This window comes from Procambarus clarkii, chromosome 1 (assembly GCF_040958095.1).
Source record: "Procambarus clarkii isolate CNS0578487 chromosome 1, FALCON_Pclarkii_2.0, whole genome shotgun sequence".
In the NCBI taxonomy this organism is placed as follows: Eukaryota; Metazoa; Arthropoda; class Malacostraca; order Decapoda; family Cambaridae; genus Procambarus; species Procambarus clarkii.
In genome coordinates, this window is record NC_091150.1 from 39,814,008 (window position 1) to 39,834,600 (window position 20,593).

Here is a 20,593-nt window from a genome sequence, read left to right on the forward strand (position 1 = left end):
AGCCTCTTAGTTCTGGGACTAGCCTAGTGGCATACCTCTGAACTTTTTCAAGCTTTGTCTTTGTCAAGGTTTGGTGTGATATCAACTCCTAGATCTTTCTCTGTCTGTTTCATGAAGTACTTCATCTCCTATTCCGTATCCTGTATCTGGCCTGTTTCTACCGCCTAGTTTCATTACTTTGCATTTACTCGGGTTGAACTTTAGCAGCCATTTGTTGGACCATTCATTCAATCTGTCTAGGTCATCTTGAAGCCTCCTACTATCATCCTCTGTTTTAATCCTCCTCATAATTTTTGCATCAGCAAACATTGAGAGAAATGAGTCTATACCCTCTGGGAGATCATTTACATATATCAGAAACAGTATAGGTCCAAGGACTGAACCCTGCGGGACTCCACTTGTGAAGTCCCGCCAGTCTGAGACCTCGCCCCTCACAGTGACTCTCTTCTGTTGCTTAGGTACTCCCTAAGAAGTCATTGAGAACTTGTCATGAAATTCACTAAGAGCCACCGAACATAAGTCACTCTGGCAGGAAATGTTGAGTAGATTACTGAAAAGGGAATCATGTAAGAGTATCTGCGAATTATATTCCTTCTCGGTTTATAACATAAGAACATAAGAGTAAATAAAATTGTATAAGTCCTATTGACCTATATTGGCCCATAAAATAATAATAGCCTGATACAAGGAGCTATATACTCACCACCATACTTCGACGGAATAGATGCAAAGCCTCTGAATAATTCTTTTTTTTGGGAGGGGGGGAGGGGGGTAAGGAGAAGCAGTAGATTACTAACTCTGGCATGTTAATGTATGCAAGATGGTATTTAAGGAGGTTAGTCCCCTGTCATGCACTATACGAATCTTGCTGATCCCTCAGGTGTTCCAGTCTCATAAGTAATGTTCAGTGAGAACATTTGTCTTCAGTGATATATCCTGCATATTTTATATCACTGCATAATATGCAGTGATATATCCTGCATATTATGTGTATTTGAAGGGAGTATTTGGTGGAGAATTCCGTCACCCACACCTCAGTGCATGCGGGTTATATGTAAAACTTTGGTTGGCTACCAGCTTGGTGCATCCACACTACCAGTGGATCTCCCGGGATCCAGGGCGCGCGTCTGGGTGTTACGCGGGACGCTGGCTCGATCCTTGTCCTGCTCGAAAGATTTTCTCCGCAACATCATGATAGATATATCATAATGTTGTGGTTTCCTTGTGTAATGTTCAGTCCTCCAGGCAGAGTTGCTCACGTAAATAAAGTGTAGTCCTGCATCCCAGGTCACGCTTAGCTCACGCCTCCCCACTGACACAAACACCTCTGGTGTCACAGCCTCACTAACATCTTGTGATATTTTCATTGAATACTCAAGCCACTGGCCAGGGAGATAATAATAGAAATAGAATAAAAATAATAGAAAATAGAAATAAATCAAGCTAAATCCAAACTTAAATATATACCTAGGCCTAGTATAACTCACAAATGTACTATATTAGGCCTCAGATAGCGTGTATTAGGCCTAGGATGGTTAAGTTTTATTAGTATAAATACAAAATCTTTTTCCAGTTTATCCAAATTCTGTGGTACCAAATGCTGCTATAAAATTGTCCAGTCCGTCAACATATGTACGATGGTCCACATCGTTGCTATAAGTACTGACTCAACACGATGACGGGCTGACATATTCGGTATTGACTCATTATTCATAAGCCTACATATTCAGTGTATTGTGTACACAGTGTTGTCATGTGGTAACTATGAGGATTGGTGGTGTGGTATGTTATTCCTCCACCTTCTCGACTACCCCTGACTTGCCCTCTGCCTGCCTCACCACTGTTGACGAACCCTGTAACCTGTCTCCAGGAGGACGGCTGGCCGAGGTGGTGGGCGCCCGGCGGGTCTTCGGCGGAGCACTTGTCATAGCCTCAGTCATCACGGTATTCATACCCCTGGCAGCCAAGTCCAGCCCCACCAGCCTCATCATCGTCAGGGTCCTGCTGGGACTCGCAGAGGTGAGTCACAGTTACTTTCGTGTTGTGTGTTATTAGTGTTATGTGTGGTGAAGAGTAACGGTGGTGAGTAATTCAGCATTTTCCATTTTCTCGGGAACAGGGTTGAATAGTGCTTGTCCTATCGTGGTCAATAGTTCAAGGCAAATGTCTGGGAATCACTGGAATGATTGCTCCAAAACAATTTGTTCATTCGTATATCATGCCATTTTGATTTTTCGCGTTCTGAAGGAGTTGGATATGTTGGAGAACATCATTACCTACTGGCCACAGTCTAGACAGGCAATTTGTAAAACATGGTTGTGTCACAAGTTGGAGGCTCTAGACTCTCCCGGTGGATTCAGTAGAGTTCTGGGTTGAATTGCTGTTGTCCTATCGCGGCCGAGTAGCTTAAGGCAAACATCTAAGTACCTTAAGGCAAAACATCAAACAGTTACTTCCCGATGTACAGCAGCCCACTCAACTTTCTTATCAGTCTTACACTAAATCTTCGTACTGAAGACTTTTACCACTAGAAGTGGGTCCTCTAGTACTCCTGCTTATACTTACGGGTCGGACTGGCACCTGGGGCTTCAATCAGGCGAAAATAACAGCAGAACATCAACAATCAGTGCACTCATTCTGGGACATCAAACAGGCAAGTCAGATATCGCATCCAATCACAGGTTGTCTCGCTGTTTCTCCTCGTATTGTTCCGCCCTTGCCCCCGTGGAGGGTCCCCCTTCCCAAATTTTGTACTTCCCTGACCCGCATCACTAAAGCTTTTACCCCTCCTACGGTCCTGAAACGCCTTTTCCCTTGAGCACTTTTCTTCACACTTCCGCTCCGTTTCCATCTTCACCGATGGGTCTAAGTCTGCTGGGCAAATGCTTTTAATATCGACAAATGCAACACCAAACATGTGGGGCATAACAACCCACGCCACGACTCCCAAATTAATAGTATTACATTACAACAGATTGATGAAGAAAAGGAGCTTGGAGTCCAAAATCTACCACTCATTAAAAGTTACACATCAGGCAGAAGCAGCGGTCAGAAAAGCTAACCAAACCCTTGCAACAATCAAGCATACTTATGGCTTTATAGTAAAGAAAGTAGTGATACAAATGTATGAAAATCTGGTGCAGGAATCTGATACAGTAATCCAAAGTATACATTTGGATTCCTGTATCCAAGCATGGAAGCCTCATTTTCAGGACCTAGCTGCTCTGGAGAAAGTGAAACACCGGGCAACAAGTCATTCCAGAGCCAAGTCATCTCTCGTATCAGGAACGTTTGACGGCCACAGGGCTAATAATACTGCACACCTGGCATGACAGGACGGATCTGATTGTAACTTTTAAAATACTGAACAAGTTGAAGGATGTTGATCCTGACAGTTTCTTCAAAAGGTCAGATGTAACACAAACAAGGAGCAATGGTTTCAAGCTCAACAAGCCACAAGTACAGAGAACAGGAGATGCTTTTTCACCTATCGGGTTATACACCCATGGAATCGCCTACCCCCCGAAGCCGTAATTGCCAAAACTGTGTTTTTTTAAATATACCTGGGAAAGATCATCAAGACCCATGAGGGACCTTCGACAAGCCGCCGGCTTCCTGTCCTCATCGAGGCCACTAGGGTTAGTGGCTCTCGGGTAAATCAGGTATGCAAGTTATTAAGCTCTACAACTTCCTGAAAGGCTTAAGAGTTACAGCTGTTTGAAATGCAACTCTGAAGTATTCTGAAGAGATTCGTAAAGGTTAACAGAGCCACTATTTACCTGAATTTACCTGAGGGCCACTAATACATTATAATGGCCTCGACGAGGACAGGAAGCCGTGCGCGGCGGCTTGTTAAAGGTAACCCCCGTTTGTCCTGATGACTTTATCTACTGAAAGTCGATTACCGGTAGCTGATTACCGTTTAGAAACATGTGAGGAGGTTTGTAAGGCAGGATCAATTTTTAACAAACCCATGTTGCGTCGATTTCCCCTAGATTGTTCACTCATTGATGAATGATGATTCCCTCCCTTAGGATGTTCTCCATGAGCTTGCAGATCTATGCCTTACATTGGAGACTGGGGTAAGTTAAGGTCTTACTAAGGTAAATATGAGTTGAGTATTTTTGATCATTTTTAAGGCATGACTGTCTTCCTTAGGGGCCGACTTTTCCCTCCACCCACGCCCTGCTGTCCTCCTGGGCCCCGCCTCTGGAGCGCTCCACACTTTCAACAATCATCTATGCCGGTGAGACATAAAATATCACTTCATCCACCCCGCTTTCTCTCTCCAATGGCTTTCTCGAATATCTATATTCCTGTGCCACGTTCAAACATAATATCTTCAATCAGGGGGTTACAAGAACGTAAGAACTCTTGTATATATAAAAATAAACATAAAAATTCTTCCTGGGCAATATTCTTTACTTGTAAAATGTATACCATTGTAGCTACAGTAAACGTGGGTGCCTCTACCACCAGGGTCGCAGGCGGGCACCATCGTGGCCTTTCCGCTCTCTGCGGCCATCATCGACTGGGTGGGGTGGGAGGCGGTGTTCTACATCCAGGCGGGCGCCACGCTGGTCTGGTGCGGCGCCTGGTTCCTCGTCGTCTCCGACACCCCCGACACTGACACCAACATCACCAAGGCTGAGAAGGACTACATCTCCCTCAGTCTGGGGGACAGTAAGGATAAGAAGGCGAGTCACACCCTTTAACTCTCACCTACACACATATTTATTTATTTATTTATTTATTTATTTATTTATTTATTTACTTTTATATACAAGATACAATTGTTAGTACATATGCTGGTAGGTGTGTAGCACAGTCTTGTACACAGGGGTTTCAGCAGGTCGTTAAGCTAACAAATAAGCGTAATGATAGGTACATTGTAACAGAATTTGAATTAACATGATAACGAACATGAGTATAAAGAGATAAAATTATAGGGATAAAGTTGCATTTCTACATTGTAATATACTGGGTGAGTGGGTTGCACAAGGTGGAATAGTATGAAAATGAAATTAGGTACATAGTTCCTCCTCGTTTTTACTTTTGAATAAGGTAAAGGTTGAAAATTTTTTTGATTCATAAGGAAGTGAGTTCCACATACTGGGCCCTTTCATTTGCAAGGAGTGTTTGTATAGATTTAGTCTGACTGGGAATATCAGAGATATATCTATTTCTGGTATGTGATTATGGGTTCTATTACATACATCAAGGAAAAGTTTAAGAAAAGGATTAGAATTTAGTGTATACCGTATATATTTCTAGTAGATGTAGTATACATGGACTTCTCTGAAGCTTTTGATAAGTTACCACATGAAAGACTGACAAGGAAATTGAAAGTACATGGAATAAATGATAAAATACTAGAATGGTTCTCCAAAATGGGTACGAATCTGACTGGAGAAATGTGATAGGTCCTGATCACCTGATCAACCTGGCTGTGATTCATACGTCAGGCTGTGAGCAGCCGCGTCTAACAGCCTGGTTGATCAGTCCAGCAACCAGGAGGCCTGGTCGACGACCGGGCAGCGGGGACGCTAAGCCCCGGCAGCACCTCAAGGTAACCTCAAGGTAGGTAGGGTACCGTAAGGGTCCATATTGGGACCAACCATTTTTGTCATATACATCAACGACATAGATGAGAATATTACAAACCACAACATCGAATTTTCAGATGACACAAAGCTATATGGTAAAGTAGGAAGTGAAAATGATATTGATGTAATACAAAGAGATCTATAACAACTCCTCAAATGATCGTAACGCTTTTTAATATTGGAAATGTAAGACATTGCATGTAGGGCATAACAGTGCGCATCACAGCCTTCAATGCAGCAGAATGAAAAAGAAAAGAACCTGAATCCACCAGTCACTGAAATTCGCACAACTAGTGGGAGCCGCAGTAAAAAACTACCAAACTCTAGGAATAACCAAACGAATCTTTGACTTCAAGGAAAAGAAAGTGACTTCAAGGAAAAGAAAGTGGTTATTCAACTCTACAAATCTCTGGCCCTCCCCCATTTGGTCTATTGTATCCAAACACGGAGACCTTACTCTTCAGAAAGGACATAATCTGTTTTGGAGAAATTTCAACAGAGAACAACAAAAATCCTCTCAGAGCTAAGTCGACCCTCCTACCAGGAAAGGTTGAGGACCACATAACTAACAACATTGCAAACCAGACATGACAAGACTGATCTCAGTGAAGCTTTTAAATTACTGAACAAATTGGAGGATACAAACCCAGATCACTTCTTTAAAAAGTCAGATGTAACATACAAAAGTGGCAACAGCTTCAAGCTCAACACGCCACATTGTAAGACAGACAACAGGAGACGCTGTGTCACCCATAGGACTATAAACTCATGGAACCACTTACCCGCTGATGCCGTAAATGCCAAAACACTGCTGCACTTCAAAATCCAGTTGGAAAACATTCTCGGGTAACATTTTTGGGTGGATATCTTTGACAAGTCACTGGCTCTCTGAGCCCGTCGTGGCCACTAGATAGATGGTGGCCCTCGGGTAAATTTAGGTTCAGTATAGAGTAATGTAACAACCTTATTCATTCTTGAATACTTAAAAACACTAGCCTTCTGCATTCTAAGTTAGCTAGTGCAAGCTAGCAGGTGTTTTAATAGCATGAAGATATGACAAACTACCCTGAGATGGGAATGGGAATATAGATAATATTTAACGAACAATCGGAGTCTATTAACATTTTGTAATCAAATAAACTCGAGTGTAAGATGATTATCAGGATAAAACCGCTATGGATGGATGTGAGGATTGGACAGGAGCGTAGCTAGAAGGACGATAATCTAATGTAAGTGTGACCTTGGCATGATGCTTCAGGCACCGCCAATGCCCTGGAGACACGCCCTGACCTCCGTCCCGTTCTGGACCATCCTGGTGGCGGGCCTGGGCAACAACTGGGGCTTCTACACCCTGCTCACAGACCTCCCCCTCTACATGAAGACCATGCTCAACCAGGACATTAAGTCGGTACGTTGTAATACATAACATTTACAATCTTTTTTTATTATTTTGTAATGCCAAAAAATTGCTATAGATGGATTATTTCAAGCAAACGTTAGACACATATACATGAATGAGTTTGGGTGGATAAAAATAGGAGCAGTCTCGAACGAGAAACTGATCTTTGGTAGAGTCCTTTATTGTTATGTTCTTGTGCTTAATTGTTGAATAAAGTACACGATTTAATGGTAGGTGTAATGATGTGACGAAGCACCCTGAACTATTAGAACTACTGTAGGTGGAACAGTGTAAGTGAGATCAATATTAATTATTTATTTACAGACTTTCCCAGGGTACAACCCACAACAGTTGCCTAACTCATGGATAACTATTTGCTTCTAGGCTAGCAGGGACATCAGGTGAAAGGACGCCTGACCAAAGTCACTGTTCTGATTTTGGAATCTAAATCGGGACCTTTCGGTTGCAAACCGACTGCGCCGACCACTGCGCTACAGAACCACGTCTGATTAAACCCAAGCACACAACGGACGAATCTGATGCGCTCAGACAGAAACCCATTTTCCCAGCTTTGATTTCTAGGATACTTAGAACATACTGCGGCTCCGTTACTCTTTTTACTGTTGAATACTAATCTTCCACGTGGCTAATAACCTTATCTCTAAAACATTATCTAAAATCTATTTACATAGACTACAAATCAAAGAACATTTATTTGTATGGGGGTACCCATACGCCACCACCATATATATATATTGGATCCCTCAAGTGTCGATGGGTATACGGCACCTTGCTGACTCATACAGTAAGAGGTGTAACCCATGAATATGATGAGTGTTCGCCCTGCTTACAGGACGCGGTGTTGAGCGGGCTGCCGTACCTGGGCATGTGGATATTCAGCTTGATAGTGAGCCTGGCGGGCGACTCCCTCAGGCGGACCGGGACCCTCTCCACCCAGAGTGTCAGGAAGCTGGCAAACACAATTGGTATGGACTCTCATATTTATAGCAACCTTTCACGCGACTATTGGTGTGTTTTTTTCTCACTTATCCTGTCCTCTCACCCCTTCCACACTACTGGGACAACATTGACAACCCTCCACGTTACTGGGACAACATTGACAACCCGTCACGTTACTGGGACAACATTGACAACCCTCCACGTTACTGGGACAACATTGACAACCCTCCATACTCCTGGGACAAAATTGACAACCCTCCATAATCCACAACACCCACAACCTTTGTGTTGTGGATACTGAAACATGGCTCGACTTGTCCTTAGAGTTTGTCAGTTTGAATTCAAATTCAATTCAAATTCATAAAATATAAATATTTGTTTTTTTTTTACAAGAGTTCTTATACACTTTTGTAAAGTCACTAATATGCATAGCGTTTCTGGGAGGTCCTTAAACTTAATTTTCCTTAGAATACGACCCGCCAAATCGTTTAACAACCAGGTACCCATTCACTGCTGGGGGCGTACAGAGGTGAACAGATGAGGATTGATGCCTAGTCAATCCTCCCCGGCCAGGATACAAACCCAGGCCAAATCGCTCGCTAAGCGCGGGGGGCGAGTGTGCTACCACTGCGCCACGGAGATTGCTATGTTTATATATTTATAACTGAGTTAGTTTACACATCCGCCTGTTTAGGTAACGCATATAGTAACGATGAGGATTATCGTACATATATTGACGTAAAAGGCAATTAGAAAGTCGAAATCGGTACTATTACATTTGGACAAAGAGGAAAAGTTTTCGTACTGATGTTGCAAAGAAAACTTAACATAACCTAGCTTTTCTAGGCCTAATACACGTTATCTACGGTCTTATATAGTGCATATATGTGCTATACTAGGCCTAGGAATATTTAAGTTTGGTTTTTAACTTAATTTTTGTCGAACTCTATAAAGTGAATAATACTAAATTTTACTATCTAATTGTCCATTACGTCTAAGTATGTACGATGGGGCTCATAGTTAGAAAACCTACTATCTAAACAGGAGGACGGGTTGAAATTACTGTACTTAACAATGCTCTCTCATCATTGATGTTGTGTTCACTCTCTCTTGGCACTGTTCCTCCCTTACCACAGTTAATCGCAGCAATAACAGTTAGCTTGATCACCGCTAACACTGTCACTAATTACAATTCAAGTAATCCTCTGCTGTGTAAATATATGTATTGTGCAGACGATGATTCACTATAACGTGGCTGAAGATGTGATGACCAAAACACACACCAGAAGACACATCCCTCCCAGACGCATCCCTCCCAGACGCATCCCTCCCAGACGCATCCCCTCCCAGACACATCCCCTCCCAGACACATCCCCTCCCAGACACATCCCCTCCCAGACACACCCCTCCCAGACACACCCCTCCCAGACACATCCCCTCCCAGACACACCCCTCCCAAACACATCCCTCCCAGACACACCCCTCCCAGGTTTCACCCACCCTCCCGCATCACTATATCCATTTTCGCTGCACATTATCTGTAACAGTGTATCCATCACTGTAACCAAAAAGCTGTACCCAGACTGTAAATGTGTCATCTGAACATACGATTTGAATATCAATATATGAATACACTAATGTGTAAACAAATTATAATATGTACGGACTCAGGGCAAAACATTTCATATTCACCGACATCATGAAGGAGGTGCATTAGACGCCGAACCTCAGGCCAAGGAAATATGAAAGGCCGCCCCGCCCCGCCCTCACCCTTATGGGTGAGGGCGGGGCGGGGCGGGGTGGGTGAAAAAGTTTTTTGGGGTGAAAAAGTATCTCCTGTTTTTCTGTTCTAAACTGTGGCTTGCTCAGCTTGAAAGTGTTGCCCCTAGTGTGTGTTTTATCCCGGAGTTCCTCGCAAGACAATCTCCAACACAGCGTTGGTATCATTACTTCGTCAGCGGATGACTAATGCTGAAGACGACGTCACTCCTCGGTGACAGAGACGAAGTGCTCCACGGGGGTTCCGCTGCTACTCGCCAGCTCCTGACGGGTTCCCGGCCCGACCGACCTATGAACAGCACTTTGGTTTAAGACCTATCATTCTTTGGAGGGTTTCGAAGCTTACTGACCTCACCAGAAAGTATAATTTCGATCTGCATTTATCAAACAGTTTAGGAGCTCGGAAGAGCTACGAGGTGGTCTATAACAATAATAATCATGGATTGAGAACAAGCTCGCAGCGTCTCCAAGCTTGTAAACTGTTTAATAAGCACAGACTAAGCCTTCTTGATCGAGTAATGATGAACAGGGTTCGTAAGTAAATCCTTAAGTATTTGATGAGTCCTGGACCTGTTTAACACCTAAACCATTATGTTAATTGCTTCTTTAACTCAGAGTAATTTACCCTACAAAAATTATGGATTATTGTGTAGTTTTAGATCACATCATTTCTACCTTCAATTTCAAATCAAGTTTAATCATTGATTGCTGTTATAATAGTTCCCTTGTGCAGGCCACGTAGGTCCAGCAGTGTGTCTGCTGAGCCTGAGTCTGGTAGAGTGTAATCGACCAGCGACGATCGCTCTGCTCTTCACTGCTGTCAGTCTGCAGGGCGGCATATACACGGGCTTCATGGTCAACCACGTCGACATCGCTCCCAACTTCGCCGGCACGCTCTTCGGCATCACCAACGCCGCCGCCACCATCCCTGGCTGGTTGGCGCCCATGACCGTGGGCGCCCTTACCAACAACCAGGTAGCTAAGGATATACAAATACACTCTTTTGCACAACAAACACCAATACAAAAACACCTTTAAGATATATTAAACACTTGCATTCAATTGAATTTGATCGCACAGCAAACTTTCTAGCATTAGTGATCGTTCTTCACATCTAGTGAACACGAGTGCAGTTTATATCATGACCCACCAACACCCCAGCATTAAAAACAGCCTATCTAGTTCCAGCGCTTGACTTTGGGCCTAAATTTGATCATAACTAACACTCAAATCCACGCCCCATGCTTACTCATAAATTTATCGTAAGGCTCTCTACAATAAATGCTCCAAAATACATGAGATTTGCCACATTTCTTACTTGATCATACAACATATCTTACCCCTGCAGCAAAGGTTCGCATGTAAATATTGGTTTCCACTCCACAGCAAACGTTTGGGCAGTGGAGAAAAGTGTTCTACATCGCGGCAAGCCTATTCATAGCGGACGCTCTTATCTTCGTGCTCTTCGCGTCGGGAAAGGAGCAAAAGTGGAACAAGGTGGCATGTGTCACTATGGATGTCGAAGACTCCTTTGATGCCTCCATTGCTTCTCCTGCTGCAGGAAAGAATCCTTCAGTCAAAATGCCTGCTGCAGGAAAGAATCCTTCGGTCAAAATGTCGCAGGAGTCTGACAACGGCAGCTTAAGATCAAAAGCCTATGACAGTTACGTGTTGAACAGTAACTTCCATAACAGCGCCTTCCAGCCAGACTAACAGACACATCATGCCAAACGTATTTCCTAGAGCTGTATTAAGATTGCCTTGATGGTGAGAGATATACGCACTCATCCACACCCCCCTCCCACACCACGCGCAAACCCACCCACACACGCCCACCCACACATGCGTTCACCCACACACGCGTTCACCCCACACACGCGTTCACCCACACACGCGCCCACCCACACACGCGCCCACCCACACATGGGCTCACCTACACACGCGTGAACGCGCACCCAACACCCCCCCCCCACCACACACACACACACACGCACCTACCCATATATACACAATAACACAACTGCACACCAAGATGAACTCTACAAATACTTCCCAGAAGACTTCCTAATTTATTCTTGCCAAATCTCACCCGCCAACATGTGATGTTGACTGGTCTTTGCAGCGTAAAAAGTTAAAGAAATAAGAGTAATAAATATACAAATAGAGGTACAATATATCAATATTAGTTCTATTATAATACCCAATGTAGTAAAACTGTGGCACAAGTAAACAAGAAGGATTATTAGGGATAAACAAGAGAGGTATACAATATACAATAAAGAAGGAACTGGATATACTGAGCACGTAAAGGTAGACAGGCAACTGGGGGAAGAGTAATGAAGTGAATAATAATAATAATAATATATAATAGTGTTTATTCAAGTAATGAATAATAATAATAATAATAATAATAATAATAATAATATATAATAGTGTTTATTCAAGTAAAAGTACACACACATAGAAAATGAGTTATAAACAGTAGCCTAAAGCCACTAATACGCACAACGTATTAGTGGCTTTAATACGCCCCCCTCCCCGCTCAGCTCGTTGTCGCCGTGTGGGGGCTTCGTGGGCGGCTGCCGGAGTGTGATGCTCCTTAGGACAGTCCTCTGTCCTTTTCTAGCCTTGTGCTCCTGCTGCCGTCCTCTCCAATTCTGCTGGGCACCTTTTCCTTTTCCTTCTGTTTCGTTTTTCTCCCCCCTCTTCTCCTATCTGCTTGCCGTTTCCTGCCGACCTTTTGCTCGTTCTGGTTCTTCCATGGACTTCTTCTATTTTGACGCCCGGGTGCTTGAGGAGGCATACTCATGCACCCGTAGAACTGCAGTACCCGACGTCGAGAGCGAGGGGAACCTTTTATTGTCAATCCCCACTTCGTCACTGAACCCGATCTCGACGGACTGTCGGTTTCTTAAGGTGGCGTTTGTGGGGCGTATACTCACGACGCACCCCTAGGAGGCCCCGACAAGATCGGCGATAGCTTCTTGTTGGGTGTCCTGCCTCTAATTGTGGCTCCATGGTGGGTGTGGGGGCACATTCATGAGTGAATTCTTCTTTTCGTCAAGATGATAACCCCTGTTTCGGCTGCTTCTGGCTTACCTTCTCAGGCTCGTGGGGTGGGCGACCAAGCCCCCGAGTCGGTCCGTATTGGAAGACCGGGCTCTGTAGCCTCCGCTGCATTGGGCCCCGACCTTGCTCCTCCTTTGGCCTCTCTGACTCCTTCCCCTGGCTCCCCTCCCTCCTCTGTGGTTGGGTCGAGCCCCAAGCCCCCAGTGGTGACTACCTCGTCCCCTGGTGCGGCTCCTTCTCTAGTTGTAACTACTGCGCCTTTTAACCCCTCTCTCTCTGGGGGTTCTCACCGCCGTCCTCGTCACGGCCGCCCTCGCTCGATTCCTTCCAGTTCTGCTACCTATCAAGCCTTGTTTGGTCCCGCTTCGTGGGCCAAATATTTTGATCTCCTCCCTCTTGATTCTGCGCCTCCTGACGATTTCTCCCTCCATCGACATCTCATTGATTCCGTGGATGCCTCCATTACTTTCAACCCCACTCGTCTCGGTACACGTGTCGTTGCTGCTCCTTCTCAGGATGCTGCTTCCCGCTTGGCTGCCTTATCCTGCCTTGGTGAGACCCCCGTTCGGGTCTCGAAGAACGCTCAGTTGAATGCCAGTGTTGGCACTATTTTGCTCCCGCCCCATGTTGCGACCGGTGTTCGGGACCTGCGCGACTGCCACGACGATATTCGACATATCCTCGCTGCCCAGGGCCATTCTATTCTCCAGGTGGACACGTTTACTCGTCCCCCTCGTGGTAGTCGCCGTCAACCCCTCCGGGTTGTGAAGATTACCTTTGATGGTAGGACCCTTCCACCCTCTGTCATTCTTGCTGGTGCCAGGTGCTCTGTCCAGGAGTACATTCCTTCTCCTCGGCTCTGCAACAAGTGCTGGAGGTTTGGGCATGGTGCCCTCCGCTGCTCCGGGACTGTCTCTCTCTCTCCTTTGTGTGGTGGCGAAGGTCACTCTAAGTCGGAGTGCACTTCTCCCCAGGCTCGTTGCCTCAACTGCGGTGAGGCCCATCCTACCTTCTCCCGTGCGTGTGTCCATTACAAGCTTGAGGCAGCCGTCCTCAACCTGAAGCACCGGGAGCGTTTATCTTTTCCTGAGGCGAGGCGCCAGGTTCGCCGGCTCCCGCCTTATGCTAATATCTCTTATGCTCGCGTGTTGCGCTCTTCCTCTCCTCGTCCTTCCCGCCTTCCTCAGACTCACAACCGTTTCCGGGCCTTGGACCCTGATGCGCCCACTGCCCCCTCCTCTGTTCCTTTGGGTTCTCTCCCGAAGGATCCTCCTCCTGGTCCTCTGTCTGGGGTTCCCCTTCCTTCTACCCGGTCTGTCGTGTCTTCTTCCTCGTCCCCCTCCGATCCTCCTTCCCATCCTCTTCCTCCATCTATCGGCTCTCCCCACCGCCTGTCGGTGCGGGCGGATGTCCATCGCTCTCCTAACGGCCGTCGTGTGTGCTCTCGTTCGGCTTCTCCTGTTGAGACACTGGAATCCGTTGCCCGGTACGTAGTTGCTGGGACACCGGTCTCTTTAAGTCAGAAGCGTAAGCCTGGCTCCTCTCCTTCCTCTTCCCCGGCGGGTAAGAAGGCTTCGCTTTCTTCCTCAGCTCCTCCTTCTGGCTCTGTTGCTCCTTCCCCTCCCGTTTCAGTGCTTGCGCCCCCTGTTCCTGCTATGGAGGTTTCTTTGGTCCCTGCTTCCCTTTCGGTTGCTGCTCTTGCTGGGGTGCGCTCCCCTCTTTCTACTCCCCCTCCTCCTGCTGCTGTCTTTGACGGCTTCTCTCCGTTGTCTCCTCCTCCTCTGGACCCTGCCCTCCCACCTCTGATCTGTTCTCCCGTTTCCTTCCCTCCGTCTTTGCTCAGTTTACCCATGCCCCCTAACCCTGACTTTGCTGACCCTGATCCCGACCCTGATATTCTTTAACGTGCTCTGTTGCTCTTTCGCCTTTGTTTCTTCCTTGTTCTCTGTTTTTGTCCTTTCTCTTCTCGTCGTTGTCCATTCTTCAATGGAACGTTCGAGGTTATTACGCCAATTTCCTCGAACTCCAACTTCTGATTTCGCGGTTTTCGCCCCTTTGTGTCTGTCTCCAGGAGCCAATGCTTGGTGCTCGTCCTGGTCGTTTTCGTGGCTATTCCTTTCTCTCCCCCCCCCCAGCCATTGCTGGGGCTTCTAATTCTTCTGCTCTCTTGATTCGGGCTGATGTTCCCTTTGTTCCTTTACTTTTTCCTTCGCCTCTCCATTGTTCTGCTGCTCGTATCTTTGTGGGGAAATGGTACACAGTTTGTTCCATTTATCTCCCCCCGAGTGTCCCGCTCTCTCTTCCTGATTTGAAACACCTCCTGGACTCCTTGCCGGAGCCTGTGCTCCTGCTGGGTGACTTCAATTGTCGTCATTCTCTTTGGGGTGACGTTCTGACGAATACCCGGGGTCGCCTCCTTGAGCCGTTTCTCCTCTCTTCTTCCCTGTCTCTTCTGAATTCTGGTTAGCCCACTCATTTGGACTCTCGGACTCGCACCCTTTCTTGTCTTGATCTTTCTCTCTGCTCTTCTTCTCTTTACTTAGATTTCACGTGGCAGGTTCTTGATGACCCCCATGGAAGTGATCATTTCCCCATCCTTGTTTCCTTTTTCTCTTTTCGCCCTTCCCTCTCTTTCCCTAGGTGGCAGTTTGCTAAGGCAGACTGGACCCTATTTACCCTCAGTGCTGCTCTCCCTGACCTCTCCCTTCTGCCTCTCTCTCGCGCTCTCCTCCTTTTTCATGACACTGTCTTCAACGCTGCCCTCCGCTCTATTCCTCGCTCTTCCTCTCGGGGTCCACGGAAGTGCGTTCCCTGGTGGAATGCGGACTGTGCTCGGGCTGTCCGCTGTAAGCGTGCAGCCTGGAAGAGGCACCGCCGTAGGCAGACGACCGATTCTTTTCTTTTCTTTCGGAAAGAGTGTGTGGTGGCCCGTAGGGCCATCCGTACGGCAAAACGTGAATGTTGGGCATCTTATGTCTCAACAATTACGTCCGAGACCCCTCTGGCCCAGATCTGGAAGCGTATCCGCAAGATAGCGGGTAAGTTCGTTCCCGATGTTTCACCGGTCCTTCACCTCCATGATACTCTTGTGGCGGACCCGTTGCAGGTCGCTTCCGAACTGGGTTCCCACTTTTCTTCTGTTAGCTCTGGTCTTCATCTTCCCCAATCTTTCCTTCTTCGTAAACCTGTCCTTGAGTCTCGTCCTTTAGATTTCTGCACTCTTCAGCTTCCCTATAATGATCCCTTCTCTCTCTCTGAACTTCGTTCTGCCCTGGCCCTCTGCGGTTCTACGGCGGCGGGCTCCGATGGTATTCATTATGAGATGCTTCGCCATCTCCCTCCGAGCACGTCTCAGTATTTACTGAGTCTGTATAATCGGATCTGGGAGTCATCGTCAGTCCCTGAGGACTGGCTCGATGCCGTTGTCCTCCCTGTTCGCAAACCGGGGTCTCTGGGTACTTCCCCTAAGGACTTTCGCCCTATTGCTCTCACAAGTTGTGTCTGCAAACTCTTTGAACGTATGGTTAACGTTCGTCTGATGTGGTTCCTGGAACACCATCACCTCCTCTCCCCTTCTCAATTTGGTTTCCGCAAGTGCCGCAGCACGACAGATGTCCTGGTGAACTTGGAGGTCTATATTCGTACTGCTTTTGCTGCGAAGACCTCCGTTGTTGCCGTCCTTTTTGACCTAGAAAAGGCTTACGACACCACTTGGCGTTATCATATCCTATCTCAACTTCATTCTTTTGGCCTTCGTGGTCATCTCCCTCTCTTTCTCCGCAGCTTCCTCTCTCGTCGTTCCTTTCGGGTGCGCCTTGGTACCGCTCTCTCTCCCTCTTTTCAGCAATACGAAGGTGTGCCCCAGGGTAGTGTTCTGAGCACTACTCTTTTTCTTGTTGCCCTCAATGGTCTTCTTTCCTCTCTTCCTTCTGGTGTCTTCTCCGCTCTCTATGTCGATGATCTTACCCTTTGTTGTCAGGGTGATGATTCGCCTCTCCTTCAACGCCGGCTTCAACTTGCAATTGATGCCGTGTCGTCTTGGGCCACAGGTCATGGCTTCAAGTTCTCTACTTCTAAGACTTGTGCCATGACTTTTACGCGGAAACGGGTTGTTCTTCGTCCCTCTTTGTCACTTTATGGTCATCCCCTTGAATACAAAGATTCCGCGAAGCTTTTGGGGTTATTCCTTGACACTCGTTTGTCTTGGTCTCCCCATATCTCTTACCTCCGTGTTGAGTGCTCTAAGGCCCTTACCCTCCTTCGGGTCTTGTCCCATACTTCTTGGGGAGCGGATAGGCGCACTCTTCTTGCTTTACATTCCTCTCTCGTCCTGTCTAAGCTCGATTATGGTTGCCCTGCTTACTCGTCTGCTTCTCCTTCTACTCTTCGCCGTCTTGATGCTTTGCACCATACTGGGTTGCGCCTCAGTTCTGGTGCCTTTCGTTCGACTCCCATCCTTAGCTTATATGTTGACACTGGCTTCCTGTCTCTCCGGGACCGCCGTGATCGCTACTGTCTTCGCTATCTTGCGCGGTCCTTGCAACATCCTTCCTCTCGCCTCTGTCGTGCTTTAACTTTTACCCCTCCTGCGGTTCCTGTTCCTCTTCACCACCTCCCTCTTTCTGTCCGGTTATCTCGCCTACAGGATTCTCTCTCCGTTCGTATTTCTGATGTTTCTCCTCGTGTTGTTCCTTCTTTGCCCCCGTGGAGGGTCCCTCTTCCGCGGTTTTGTACTTCCTTGACCCGTATCACTAAAGCTTTTACCCCTCCTACGGTTTTAAAACGCCTTTTCCTCGAGCACTTTTCTTCTCACTCCCGCTCCGTTTCTGTCTTCACCGATGGGTCTAAGTCAGCGGACGGTGTTGGCTACTCTGTTGTTTTTCCTGATCGCACTTATATGTGTCGCTTGCCTCCGGAGACTAGCATCTTTACAGCGGAACTTTATGCTATTCTCTATGCTCTTCGTCTCCTGCTTTCTCGTTGTCAGTCTTCCTTTGTGGTTGTTGTTGACTCTCGTAGTGCCCTCATGGCTCTCGGGTCCTTTAATCCGGTTCATCCAGTAGTTGTCGAGATCCAGCATTGGCTGTTTCTCGTTCACAGTAAATTTAAGTCGGTTGAGTTTTGTTGGGTTCCCAGCCATATTGGTGTGTCTTTAAATGAGCGTGCGGATGCTGCCGCTAAGGAAGCTGTCCGCTCTTGTCCCATCTCTCGTAAAGGCATTCCGTATTCCGACTTTTACCCGGTTATCCATTCCTCAGTCCTTACCCGTTGGCAGGCTTCTTGGTTGTCTGTTACTGGTAACAAGCTACGTACTCTTAAATGTTGTGTTTCCTCGTGGCCGTCCTCCTTCCACCGTAACCGGCGGTGGGAAACAGCTCTGGCGAGGTTGCGTATTGGCCATACTCGCTTAACCCATGGTCACTTGATGGAGCGCCGCCCTGCTCCTTATTGTCCTAGTTGCATTGTCCCTCTTACGGTCGTGCATGTCCTTCTTGAATGTCCTGACTTCCAGGACGAGCGTGTGTCTTGCTTTCCGACCGCCCCTCGCGGTCACCTGTCCCTCGATAGAATTCTTGGTGACTCGGATACTTTTGATATCGTTCGCCTTATGCGTTTTTGTTCTCGTATTGGCATCCTTGGTGATATTTAGCGCCCTCTGATTATTTTGCGTATTTGATGGTGCTACATAGCCTTCCCGGTTTGGTGCCTTCTTTTGATAATTACTTACTTACTAGTTAGTTAAACAAAGAAAAGAAGTAAATGTCTTCCACTAAAACTACCTTACCTACCTTGAGGTTACCTTGAGGTGCTTCCGGGGCTTAGCGTCCCCGCGGCCCGGTCGTCGACCAGGCCTCCTGGTTGCCGGACTGATCAACCAGGCCTTTCAGAAAATCACTGGATAGTTCCACTAGATTGGGTCCAATCACTTGGGCCAAACGGTAAAGCGACGGTCTCACTACATGCAGGTCGGCGTTCAATCCCCGACCGTCCAAGTGGTTGGGCACCATTCCTTCCCTCCGTCCCATCCCATACTTATCCTGACCCCTTCCAAGTGCTATATAGTCGTAATGGCTTGGCACTTTCTCCCTAATAGTTCCCTCCACTAAATTGGAAATATGCAAAAGTTACCCCTATCTTAAAAGAAAAACAGGAAGAGCTCAGCAGAAAACAACCGACCGACCAGTGTGACTGCCACGGGAGACATCTCTCGTCACGCAGGGTGCAGTCGCTCCTCCACAGATCTCCAGTATCAGCTCTTGATACTGGTAATGACTCAAAAAGGCCACCACTTACGGGCTGTTCATGCCCGTGCCACCTTTTGGGTGGCTTAATCTTCATCGTCATCAGCGTGACCGAGCATTTCTGCACACTCGTGGAGAGAATCCAAAGGGAAGGAATCGTGCGCCATCTCACCGTGATAAATCTAGTCAAATCAACGCAACATGGGTTTGTTAAAAATAAATCCTGTTTTACAAACCTGCTCACATTTTTAGAAATGGTAACCGGCTATTGAAACGAATTCCAGTTGATGTAGTATATATATATGGACTTTGCTAAAGCTTTTAAAACGTACCCACAGGAAAGACTTGCGAGTACAAGCACATATACTTGTAAAATACTAGAATAGATAAAACAATGGTTAAGACAAAGAAAACAAAGGGTTGTACTAAACGGTAATAAATGTGACTGGAGAAATGTGGTGAGTGGGGTACCGCAAGGCTCCATTTTGAGGCCAACGCTTTTTTGCTATATGCATCAATGGCATAGATGAGAATATTGCAAACCACATCAAATTTGCGGATGACACTAAGATATATGGTACAGTAGGTAATAATGATACTGAGGCCTTACAAAAAGATCTACATGATCTGCACAAGAGGTTGGAATACTGGCACCTTTAAAATCGAAAAATGAAAGCCCTTGCATAGGGGCATAGGAACAGTACACACCACAACTATATATTTTATTTATTTGTATTGAATTTATTTATTATAATTATATTTTATTATTTTTCTTTCAACGCAATTTATACTTTAAGCTCAATTACTATTAAGTTTTAGTCTGTTTTTTTCCCCACCTCACCTTGCCCGAAACCCGATGCGTACTAGTGGCTTTAGGTATTGTATGTACTACCTCTATCTTTAAATCAAGCAGAATGTTTGTACTGTAACTCTGCAACTATGTATGTACTTTTCCTAAATAAATTATTATCATTATCACTATGTATGTACTTTTCCTAAATAAGTTATTATTATTATTATTATTATTATTAACAACCAAACCAACAAAACTACCCTGCAGCAGATTGATGAAGAAAAGGACCTCAGGGCCAGAATCCACATATCTGTGAAGTTTCACGAGTGGGAAGGGAAAGGAACTATTAGGAGAAAGCGTCAAGCAATTATGACTATAGCACTTAAAAGAGGTCATGATAAGGATTTGGGATGGGACGGGGGAAAGGAATGGTGCCCAACCACTTGGACGGTCGGGGATTGAACGCCGACCTGCACGACCCAGGCTCTACTGTTCTAGTTAGTTTAGTTCATTTATTATGCACCCCATGCCCATCCTGTGGGCGGTAGTGGAAAGGGTTACAGAGGCGCATAATAGGCTCAGGAACTGAACCCCACAGTTCATTTAGGTAAGCAAGTTACAATCTTGATGAGCTAGTTACAAAATTCAATATAAGTCGTCACATCAACAATGGGTTCGAGATCGACCACAAGTACAGTTTCTAAATTAAGCAACTGACATATGTGGAGAGCTAGTGTCACAATTG

At 46.2% G+C, this 20,593-nt stretch overlaps 1 protein-coding gene across 2 annotated transcripts in view; it reads left to right on the forward strand.

Annotated features, from left to right (window-relative positions):
- Positions 1 to 12,140, forward strand: part of LOC123772492 (sialin) — a 40,396-nt gene extending 28,256 nt beyond the window's left edge. The window contains exons 4-10 of one of the 2 annotated variants that reach the window (XM_069338332.1): positions 1,871 to 2,019; positions 4,159 to 4,246; positions 4,480 to 4,697; positions 6,865 to 7,014; positions 7,859 to 7,991; positions 10,478 to 10,719; positions 11,131 to 12,140. In XM_069338332.1, the coding sequence (XP_069194433.1) occupies positions 1,871 to 2,019; positions 4,159 to 4,246; positions 4,480 to 4,697; positions 6,865 to 7,014; positions 7,859 to 7,991; positions 10,478 to 10,719; positions 11,131 to 11,457 (1,307 nt within the window). In that variant the 3' untranslated portion in view covers positions 11,458 to 12,140. The remainder of the gene's footprint in view (positions 1 to 1,870; positions 2,020 to 4,158; positions 4,247 to 4,479; positions 4,698 to 6,864; positions 7,015 to 7,858; positions 7,992 to 10,477; positions 10,720 to 11,130) is intronic. The other variant, XM_045765752.2, reaches the window with a different exon arrangement.
- Positions 12,141 to 20,593: the final 8,453 nt, after the last annotated feature.